This window comes from Candida oxycetoniae, assembly GCF_023343755.2.
Source record: "Candida oxycetoniae strain CBS 10844 chromosome Unknown scaffold6, whole genome shotgun sequence".
In the NCBI taxonomy this organism is placed as follows: Eukaryota; Fungi; Ascomycota; class Pichiomycetes; order Serinales; family Debaryomycetaceae; genus Lodderomyces; species Lodderomyces oxycetoniae.
Genome location: NW_026055365.1, coordinates 83449 through 94656, shown reverse-complemented (window position 1 = coordinate 94656; position 11208 = coordinate 83449). Strand labels below are relative to the sequence as shown.

General features: G+C 38.8%; 3 protein-coding genes across 3 annotated transcripts; 2 read left to right on the top strand and 1 right to left on the bottom strand. All coding sequences in view use genetic code 12, as the record gives it.

Annotated features, from left to right (window-relative positions):
* Positions 1–61: 61 nt before the first annotated feature.
* Positions 62–733, top strand: KGF56_000612 (MIND complex subunit; the record flags this gene model as incomplete). Its single annotated transcript, XM_049326541.1, has 1 exon — positions 62–733. The coding sequence occupies one exon, from the start codon at positions 62–64 to the stop codon at positions 731–733; it is 672 nt and encodes a 223-aa protein (XP_049182225.1).
* A 1411-nt stretch (positions 734–2144) lies between these two features.
* IQG1 (Iqg1p) lies at positions 2145–6992 on the top strand (the record flags this gene model as incomplete). Its single annotated transcript, XM_049326540.1, has 1 exon — positions 2145–6992. The coding sequence occupies one exon, from the start codon at positions 2145–2147 to the stop codon at positions 6990–6992; it is 4848 nt and encodes a 1615-aa protein (XP_049182224.1).
* Positions 6993–7107: 115 nt separating this feature from the next.
* On the bottom strand, positions 7108–9361 carry CRN1 (Crn1p; the record flags this gene model as incomplete). Its single annotated transcript, XM_049326539.1, has 2 exons — positions 7108–9256; positions 9357–9361. The coding sequence occupies 2 exons, from the start codon at positions 9359–9361 to the stop codon at positions 7108–7110; spliced, it is 2154 nt and encodes a 717-aa protein (XP_049182223.1).
* Between the last annotated feature and the right edge of the window lie 1847 nt (positions 9362–11208).

Sequence of the window (11208 nt, the reverse complement as noted above, 5' to 3'; positions counted from 1 at the left end):
TTTTTTAATCAAACAAAAGGGACAGGTCCCCCCCCCCCCCCTCAAACCATTATCAGATAAGATGAATCTCTCAATGGACGGTGAAGGGAAATTGACACTTTCGAGAAAAGAATTCAAGATTCTATATAACAATATTCTCCAGAATCTTATACATCGACTTAGTCTTCGAATTCCATCAACAGATCCACGCATGGATATAGTAGCTAGAGATTTGGAGAATTACCTATCACAAACGTTTCAAGGATTGATCCAGTCGCTCATTATTGATGGTGAAGACTTGAGCTCAACTTCAATACTTGAAGTTTTGAAAGTGGATAGTCATGACGATAACGTCGAACCTTTTGATTTGGCGACAAATAACAAATTGAGACAGATTCTAATACGCAATGACGAGTTGGTGTTGGAGATATCCAAGTTGAAACGGTCTTTGTCTCTAAGAGCTCAGGATATATATCAGGAATTTACACGGTCCGTGGATGACCAAGTCTCGCGAATTGTGGCAAAGATAGATCTTGAAGTTGAGCAAGAACAAAAGAGGGAAAATGAACAGGATTATACTGATATTACTCAATTCAAGTTTGACGAAATTAATAAGCCATATGAAGACTATTTGGGGTTCGTAAACAGTTTGAAAAACAACTTGCCACTTTTGCAATCGGAGTTTGAGAGATATGACAATACTATTGATTTTTTGGAAAAAGCTCATGAAGAGCAGATGAAACAAAAAGACTAGTAACACTATCTAACAACACTATCGAGCAACACTATCGAGCAGAGCGAGATAGTGTTGTAACAAGCTACAAAGTGTTGCTCCACTATCGAATAACACTATCGAGCAACACTATCGAGCAACACTATCGAGCAGAGCGAGATAGTGTTGTAACAAGCTACAAAGTGTTGCTCCACTATCGACACTATCGAGCAGAGCGAGATAGTGTTGTAACAAGCTACAAAGTGTTGCTCCACTATCGACACTATCGAGCAGAGCGAGATAGTGTTGTAACAAGCTACAAAGTGTTGCTCCACTATCGAACAACACTATCGAGCAACACTATCGAGCAGAGCGAGTTAATGTCAGTGTGTTCCACTATCGAGCAGAGCGAGTTAATGTCAGTGTGCTCTACTATCGAGCAGAGCGAGATAATGTCAGTGTGCTCCACTATCGAGCAGAGCGAGATAATGTCAGTGTGCTCCACTATCGAGCAGAGCGAGTTGATGTCGCTCGATAGTGTCGCTTTGCTGAGAGAAACATGTATGTGGACCAGGTCGGGTTACTGTGTCACGTGATAATAGTTACTGGTAATAAGGAGAGTGAGTTTTGTGGAAACCAACTAGAAAGAAATCAAACCCGTGTGTTGTGAATAAGTCGACACTACCTCGCTCTGCTCGATAGTGGAGCAACTCTTTGTAGCTTGGTCTTTCAACTGGAAAGTGTAGCGAGATAGCATTATCTTTATACTTGAGAAAAGACATTGGAAGATCATCATTGGGAGGCATAATCTCTTTTTAATAGCCACATATATTTTTCTATACAAAAAACTCGAAATCTATCAATATTTTTCTTATTGTTGTACTACTATCAAGCAGAGCGAGATGGTGTTGATGACGGCTCGCTTGCGTGCTCACTATCGAGCAGAGCGAGAAAGTGAGCAGCATTTTGTAGCTTATTACAACACTACCGCTACTTCTACTGCTCCACTAGCGAGCGAAGCGAGCTAGTGTCATTACTTCTACTGCTTCTCTCTACTGCTCCACTAGCGAGCGAAGCGAGCTAGTGTGATTACTTCTACTACCCCACTAGCTCGCTTCGCTCTCTAGTGTCGTAACTTCTACTGCTCCACTAGCTCACTTCGCTCGCTAGTGTCGCCAAGTGTCGGTAGTGTCGCTATCGTCACGGCTGGGCCCAAATTTGTTTTTGTTTACAAAATGGCCGAATCGAGATTAATTGAATTTTTGTTTGTTTTTAATAAAAAATGTAAAGGGAATTGGAAAAGACAAGTACAAATCAACCCCTTGGAACAATAAGACAAGTTGGTAAATTGAGTCGGTAGGGCGTTATTCAGGAAGGGTAAAGGGAGGTTGAAGGTTGTTTATTGGAATTTTACACTTTGACTTTTCCGTTTTAGAAAAAAAAAAGGAATACAATGGTGTTTTATTCAGCTCCATCACAGCAACCATCACAAGGGTTTCAACAACATATTCTACAACCGACTAAACGGTTCAATATCAATGACTCGCCAACAAAGTTGAAAGAGAATAGAACATGGCAGAAAGACGAGGATTTGTACTCGCCAACAAAGTTGAAAGAGAATAGAACATGGCAGAAAGATGAGGATTTGTACTCGCCAACAAAGTTGAAAGAGAACAGAAGATGGCAGAAAGACGAGGATTTGCACTCGCCAACAAAGTTGAAAGAGAATAGAAGATGGAAGAAAGACGAGGATTTGGACTTATTAGCGAGGGAGTTGAATGTTTCTCCTTCAAATAGTTATAAAACCACGACAAATAATCGAATACAACCATTACAAACTGCATTTGGTTCACCATCGGCTACAATCTCGTCTTTCAAGCTGAGCTCTAGATCTTTGGTTGAAGGTGTCGCCGCAACAACAGCACAAGCCGGTTCTTCCCAAGGAGGAGGAGGAGAGGAGGAGGAAGAGACTCCAAGTTGGGCTAAAACCAACTACCGAGATTTTTTGAACAAGTCACCCAGCAGATCTCCAACAAAACTGAGCCAAACAAAGAACATTTCTTCAATTTCTCCCATTAAAGATCAAAAATGTATTTACTCTCCGGGGTACGAGTATCTATGTAGAATCGAAGCTATCAAAGTTTGGATGCAAGCAGTGTTGAATGAGGAAATTTGTCAGTCGGCAGCAACCCTAATTTCATACATCAGAAACGGCATCCATCTTGCAAAGTTGGCCAATGCCATTTTGCCAACTCAAAGAAGTGTGTTTATGAATGATGACAGATTACAGTTTAAACACACTGAGAACATAAATCGGTTTTTCCATTTGTTGGATTTCTTGAACATGCCGGACTTGTTTCGATTCGAATTAACAGACTTGTACGATGCAAAAAATGTTCCAAAAGTATGGTTTTGTCTACACGTCTTGAGCTATATCTTACACAAGAGTGATTCGAGATATCCGAAAATGGGCGATTTGGTGAATAAAATTTCATTTGACAAAAACGACATTCAAATAGCTAATAGAGCATTGACTAGTGCTCCTCTTCCAAATTTCTCAAGCGTCGATACTGGGAACGATGGTGAAGATAAGTACATGGAAAAAGTGGCATCTCCAATTAAAATTAGTCCAAATAAGAAAATACCCATGGAGAATCCTGCTCAGAAACAACAACAACAACAGCAACAACAACGACAACAGCAGCAGCAGCAGCAATTGCCGCTGCTGCTGCTGCTGTTGCTGTTTCTGCTGCAGTTACCATATCAAAAGGAAAATGAGAAAAGGGTTTCCATCTCGAATGTTGCACTAAAAAGACTCGAGGACAAAGATGATCGTCAAACTCCATTTATCAATCAACTGGAAATCATAAAGAATTGTCACCATATAGTCAAATTGCAGTCGCTTGCTAGAGGCGCCAATTTCCGCTACTCAATGTTTGTTAAGAAAATTCTATTGAAATCTTACTATGAAGAATTGACTATTTTAAATTCTATAATTCGAGGAAACTTGCTGAGACTACGATCTGTGCATAAGAACAAAGCGAAACTCAAATGTCACGAACTGGAGATCATTGCACTACAATCATTAGTAAGAAAGAATCTATTCTCCAAAAAGAAACAAAATGTGGAATTTGACGGACTCTGTTATTTTCAAAGCATAATAAGAAGGCGTTTGCAAGTGAACAAAATTTCGCAGATGAAGAAGGAACTAGCTCTGTCGAATATAGTAACACTCCAATCTATCGCTAGGAAGAAAATTGTTGACAATAAAACACATGGCATTATCTCACATATGACGGAGATAGTACCTCCAATTATACAACTACAAGCAATAGCTCGCAGAAAATTATACACGAAGCACTCAACTGTTCAATTTGACGACGTTAGTGGCATAGTTGAATTGCAATCCATAGTAAGGCGTAACTTTGTGATTAGTGAAATCAATTCAAAACACGCAATTATTCGTTCCTATAAATGGAAAATCAATGAGCTTCAAAATATTGCTAGAGGAGGTATTTCAAGATCTAGATTATGCAACAATGTTTTAGTCACTTTGTTGCATGAGGATAGCATCTTGAGCGACTTTTATGCAGTTTTCAGGGGGAAAAGCCTAAGGAGGAGAGTCGGTTTACTAAAGAGACAATTGAGACATTGTGAATATAGTTCTGTTCTTCCGGTGCAAACATTGTTCAGAGGAGTTCTAAGTAGATTTAGAAGGGAAATATTGTTGGATGATGCCTATCTGCACGTAGAGGCGTTGATCAAACTTCAATCTAAGATAAGGATGAATAAAGTTAAGCAAGAGTTTCTTAATTGTAAGGAATATTACCGCAAGCATGTCAAAGAAGTGATCAAAGCACAGGCTATCATAAGAAGAGTAATTGTGCAAACGGCATATAAGGGATTTATTTCAAGTAATCGTCCTTCGCTATCGGTGGTTAGAAAATTTGCATACTTGTTGGCTGATAGCGAAAGAGATTTCCAAGAAGAGATGAAGTTGAACCAAACTAGGGATATTGTTATTGAAAAATGTAAACTCTATGAAGAGTTGGAAAGTCAGATTGAATCCATTGATTTGAAGCTTAGTCTTCTTGATAAAAACAAAATCACAATTGATGAATTTTCCAAACTGCGTGGCATAGTGAAGAAGAATCCGATAGCTCTTGAAAACGTCAAGAATTTGAAAAAGTTGAACAAGTCTTCAAGGGCTAGAGTTGAACTTTATCTGAAACTACTTTATCTTTTGCAAATCAAAGCAGACTATTGGAAAAGACTTTTTGAGACACTTGAGCTTTCTACGAAAAATACACAGCATTATAAAGACTTGTTTAATTGCATTGTCCAGTTGTTTCCCACAAGTAACTCTTCAATCAATCAGCATTCAAGAGAGGAATATTTTTTCATGAAGTTGATATTGACACTAATGAAGAACGACGTTGACCATGCTAGAAATCCAAGTGACATTACCAAATCGCAATATACGTTTTGGACAGACTACTTGTCTCATTTCAATAATCATACATATCAGAGACAACATTTAAAAATGCTCTTAGGTGGAGTGGTTATCCGACTTTTGAATGACGAAGAATTGGATTTCGAGAGTGATCCAGCAATCATTTATGCAGCACTTATTGATAGAGATATCAAAGTTGACGGGTTCTCTACTAGGAAGAAGAACTTGACCCCTCAAGAGGCTATTACAGTACCAGAGGTTTCAACAACATTTGTCAAAAACTTGATGTCTTTACGGGAATTTTGCAATGAACTTGTTGCTGCTGTGGAGAAGAATACAGCTAGAGTTCCTCAACATATAAAGATTATATGCAAAGAAGCGTACATCTTGTCCAAAAATAAGTTTGTGGGGAAATCTGAACAACAGCACTTGGCTGTTGCTGGAGTGACCTTCTTTAAACATTATATTGGTGCAATTATAAACATTCCTGAAAACTATGGAATTGTTATTAAGAAAAACTCAAAGGGCAAAAATAACATACGTCACTTGCATCGGGTTTTACTTCAATTGTTTAGTATGAATCCGTTTAGTGATAGCTTTTTAAAGCCATTGAATGATTATATATTTGCAATGACGAGCTCCATTACGGCCATAGTAAATCAAGTGATCACAGTGGAAAGTCTTGAACGTGTTTACGATTTGAATGAATACGACGATATTATTAGCACAGAAAAGCCCAAGCTAACGATGAAGACAAACTCGATGATCTTTTTGGAAAAATTGGTGGATTCAAAGATTGATATCATGGCTCCAGGTAGTGACGATCAACTTGCAGCTGTAGCCTCTGATTTGGGAAACTTGGTAACTTCATCCGATGATTTTGTGGCATTGACTGATTTGGGTATGTTATCCATCAACTTGAACCCTCACAATGTTGAAGAGTCGGTGATGGATACAAAAGTGAAAACTTTATTCACTGAAGCTAAAAGGTGTCTATTATATATTATTCGAATTCAAGATGGTGAAGATTTACTAGAGCTTTTAATTTCTGGAATCAAACCAGAAGATGAAACAAAATACAAGGAGCTTATCATTTCAGAGAAGGACATAACCTCCGATAGGAGTCGTGCTTACCACAAAGCTGCACTTGGTAATTTAGAAGAAATAACCTTTCATGAGTTGAAGAGGAAATGTCTAGAAAATATTTTGAAATTAGAAACGATGGGTGAAGTAACTAGGAAAAACTCGTTTCAAGAGCTATTAAATCAAATTTCAGTCGATATACGGAAAAAGGGTATACAAAGACTCAAAAGAGCCGAGCAGTTAAGTATCCTTGAGGATACAGTGAAAAAAATGAACAATAAAGAGGCTTTTCTCCGTCAAGAATTGAAAGATTACAAGTATCACGTTGAAAATGTGCTTGCAAATTTGCAAGTTAAGCCCAAAAGCAGAAAATTATTCAATATTGTGCCAGTGTTCAGTAAACAATACTTTTACCACAGAGAATTGAGAAGACGCAACCGTTTACCAGAGTTTGGTTCATACATTGTCTCTTCTAAGAAATTGATGGATCAGAGAATCTTATTGTCCAATGATTTAGACGCCGCTCGTGGTTCTAAGTTAGACTTTATGTTCAGCTGTCATCAAGTCGGCAAATTTACAATTGAAGCTGCTAGAGGACTGGTCGTAGTAACCGGCACAAGCAGTACAATCACTCTAGACGACTTGTTAAGACTTCAGTATGAGAATAAGCCAAAACTCATATTATGCAAAGGAAAGCTCGTTTTTGACTCTCAGAATATCATTGCATTCATATTCAAGACATTTTACGATATCAAGAAAGATTAAGAAACAATTGTTGATGTTGTTGGTACCTATAAAACCTAACGAGTGGGACAAAATATGAAAAAAAAAAAGAAAGTAAAAAATAATAAAAAAATACAAAAAATACAAACTTGAGTTACTATTTAAGTAGACTATCAATTTTCCTCTCTAATGCTTTTAATCTTTCATTCTTCTCTAATGCAGAGTTTTGTAAAATGGAAATTTGAGTCTCAAGTTGAGTTACAAGTGTTGCCAATTTTTCCACAGTCGACACCAAAGTTGGTTTTGGTTTGACACCGTTTTGACCATCGTTTATAATAGCGGCCGACTGTGATTTCGATGGCTCGTTCTCCTTAGTAAGGGTGTCAGGATTGCTCACTGGACTATCAATCTTGGTCGATGGCTCGTTCTCCTTAGTAAGGGTGTCAGGATTGCTCACTGGACTATCAATCTTGGTCGATGTCTCTGCTTCTCCTTGTGTTGAGCTTTTCAAGTTTTCAGCTTCAACTGTACTTGTACTCTTGTCTGTACTTTCTTTATTAGCAATAGATTCACCCTTTTCCTTACTCTCAGTTATGTCCGTTGCTTCGGTCTCCTCGGAAGTCTTTTTCTTTTGTTCCTTTTCTTTATCTTTGGGGGATGCACTCTCATCTTTCTTCTCCAATTCAAGATTAAGATCATCATCATCATCCTCTTTACTTTCTTTATGTTTCAGTGGTGATCCCAGTTTCAAATCAGCTTTTTCAACCTCTTCCCAATCTTCTTCATTATCATATGGAGTTTGATCGGGGTTTTCATCGTCCGAGAGGTCTACAACACGATTCAACAAATTTCCCACTTCATTGGAATTCTTCAACAAATCGTCAACGTTTTGTTTGATTGTTGAATTAGTTTTAACGACATCATCTTTCAGCTCTTTTGCCAAGCCTGTTTTTGTTTCCTTCTTTTTCTCCTTCTCCTTCTCCTCCGCCTTCTTAGCTGGAGACGTTTCTTTTTCCTTTTCAGTTTCACTACTTTGTTTCTTGGCAGGAACTGTTGAAGAAACTTTACTTTCTTTCAACGTTGGCTCTTTACCTTCAAATACGGCTTCCATTGTCATCAAAATCGGACCATTGACTACCTTTCCGCCAAACCATTCCTCGGCGCTAAGAGCTGGTGTAGTAGAAGGACAGTCGGGATAAATATCCAGTTGAAACAATTCTGAACGTCTTGGTACAATGAAACTAATTGGCTCAATGGAGTTATCCAGGACGGTCTTGAAAGCTTTCACCACTTCGTTTTCCTTCACATTCACAGAGTGTTTGGGGGCCACTGCAAAACCTCTCTGTGGGTCTGTTGATGCATATTGTGATAACTCATATAATATGTCATTTTCATACTCATAATAACGGATGTTTCCATCACCTCTACCAGCAAGATACAACATTGATGTTTCATTATCAAAAAATGGGATTAAAACTCCCGAAGACGAGTCAATGACCAAAAAACCATCGATAGGTCCTTTTTCTATATTGTGGATATCCCAAATTCCAATCTGACGGTCCGATAATCTTGAGAACCCAGTTGTAACAACTCTATCAGTATTTCCAAGCCAGGTAACCCTTGATGGTTTGGCTCCAGTGTGTCCCGCTCCTTCGGATATAATCACACCTTTTCTAATATCCCAGATTCTAAGTTTCTTGTCTCTGGAAGTTGTGGCCAATAAGGATCCATTATAATTGAATGCAAACGAAGTCACCAAATCTTTGTGCTGCAAGGTGATTTCATCTTTGCCCGTTTTCAAATTCCAGATTTTTACAGTATAATCCAAGGAACTCGAAGCTAAAACATCTTCTGCACATGGGTGGTACTCAATCAAACCAACTTTTTTAGTATGACCAAGCAACACCTGAACAGGCACAGTAATATCCTTAACTTGTTCATTCTCATCAATATACTTGTGAAATGAATAGTCCTCGGGGATTTTCCAAATCAGAATGTTTCCGTCATCAGAGCAACTTGCAACTTCCTGTTGATTAAACGGGTTGAATGCTGTGTCTAGTACCGGTCCCTTGTGTCCTCGAAACAAAGAAACGGTATCTGGTGCTTTACCTACCTCATTAACAGGAATAATTGCAAAGGCACCACCGCCGGATGAATCCCAATTTACCGATATAAACTTTCCGTTTGAATGAATAATGTTGGAGTCCCATGCATTCTTGGTAACTTTCAAGTTTTCATAGTACAACTCCTTCTTTGAAGGTTGTCCAAAAACATGACGATATTTCGAAGCCCTGACAAATTTACCGCTGTTCAACAATATTTTTCCTTTTTGTTAGCCAAATGAACATCAACAACATCAACAACAACAACGATAACAATAACAACAATAAAAAAAATCAGACATACCTCATCTTTCTAGCACTTGCCTATTTCAAATTATACTCAAATACTTAGTTGAGCTTTACCAAACGATCCTTGTTGAATTGTATATTGGAAAATCCAACCATAAAACTTATAAATCGTTGGTTGAAATAATTCCACTATATATTTTTTTTTCCATTTTTCAACATGGCTGGTGGGATTGCAAAAAGAAACAAAGAAAAGAAAGGGGAATAAGGTTAAAGATCAAGATCCTATCGAGCGAAGCGAGATAGTGGAGCAACACTCAATAGTGACACTCTTTAATAATCAACCTACACTCTTTTATCTATCTACTCTAGACTCTTTCATCTATCTACAAACACTCTTTGATTGAGAATTGCACTATTTTGATGATAAAAAGCCGTTTTGATAGAGATCTTTATTTGGAAGTTTTTAAAAATAACTCCGCTACGACACTGTTGAGCAGACACTGACAGACACTGACACTATCGAGCGAAGCGAGATAGTGGGGCAACACTGATTAGCTACACTCTTTAATTTATCTACCTCTTTAATATATCCACACTACATCACCAATCTCATCCATCTCATCCATTCCATATATCTTTTTTACATGATTATGGAGAGAGGTCTTCACTATTGAGCAGAGAGAGGTCTTCACTATTGAGCAGAGCGAGATAGTGGAGCACGCTAGTTAGCTACACTCTTTACTCTATCCACACTCTTTATCAATTTACACTTTTATCTATTTACACTATCGAGCAGAGCACACTAGCTGCCACCGACATCTAAAGCACAATGTTAGAGTAGTGGAGCAACGCTGAGTAGCTTGTTACAACACTATCTCGCTCTGTTTGCTCTGCTCGATAGTGGAGCAACGCTCAGTAGCTTGTTACAACACTATCTCGCTCTGTTTGCTCTGCTCGATAGTGTCGCTAGTATCGCCAGTCAGTGTTGCTCGATAGTGTCGGTGGCCGCCAGTCAGTGTTGCTTAACAGTGCTGCTCCCCTATCTCGCTTCGCTCGATAGTGTCGATAGTGTCTGGAAAAAGAATACCAAAAAAGAGTAAAAAACTGATAAAATTGTCAATGATAAACAATCTAAAATTTTTAAGCAATTTTGTTCCCAAATTGGCACTATTACTATCTTGGGAACTTTTTATCAAAAATATACATCACAACGGTCAACTTAAAAAAAAGGGAAAAACAAAGGAAAAAATACACGTTTTTCCATTTCCAATCGACACTATCGAGCGAAGCGAGATAATGTCAATAGTCAGTGCTGCTCCACTATCGAGCGGAGCGAGATGGTGTCACTAGTCAGTGCTGCTCCACTATCGAGCGGAGCGAGATAATGTCAATAGTCAGTGCTGCTCCACTATCGAGCGGAGCGAGATGGTGTCACTAGTCAGTGCTGCTCCACTATCGAGCGGAGCGAGATAATGTCAATAGTCAGTGCTGCTCCACTATCGAGCGGAGCGAGATGGTGTCACTAGTCAGTGCTGCTCCACTATCGAGCGGAGCGAGATAATGTCAATAGTCAGTGCTGCTCCACTATCGAGCGGAGCGAGATGGTGTCACTAGTCAGTGCTGCTCCACTATCGAGCGGAGCGAGATAATGTCAATAGTCAGTGCTGCTCCACTATCGAGCGGAGCGAGATGGTGTCACTAGTCAGTGCTGCTCCACTATCTCGCTTCGCTCGGTAGTGTCAGAGTAGTATCGCTACTCTCTTCTCTAATGCACCACTATCTCGCTTCGCTCCCTAGTGTTGCAACTATCTCGCTCCGCTCAATAGTGTCGATAGTGTCCCCATTCAAAAGTTAACTTACAAAAAATTATAGTATGGAAAATTTTCTATTACGCACAATTTTTCAAA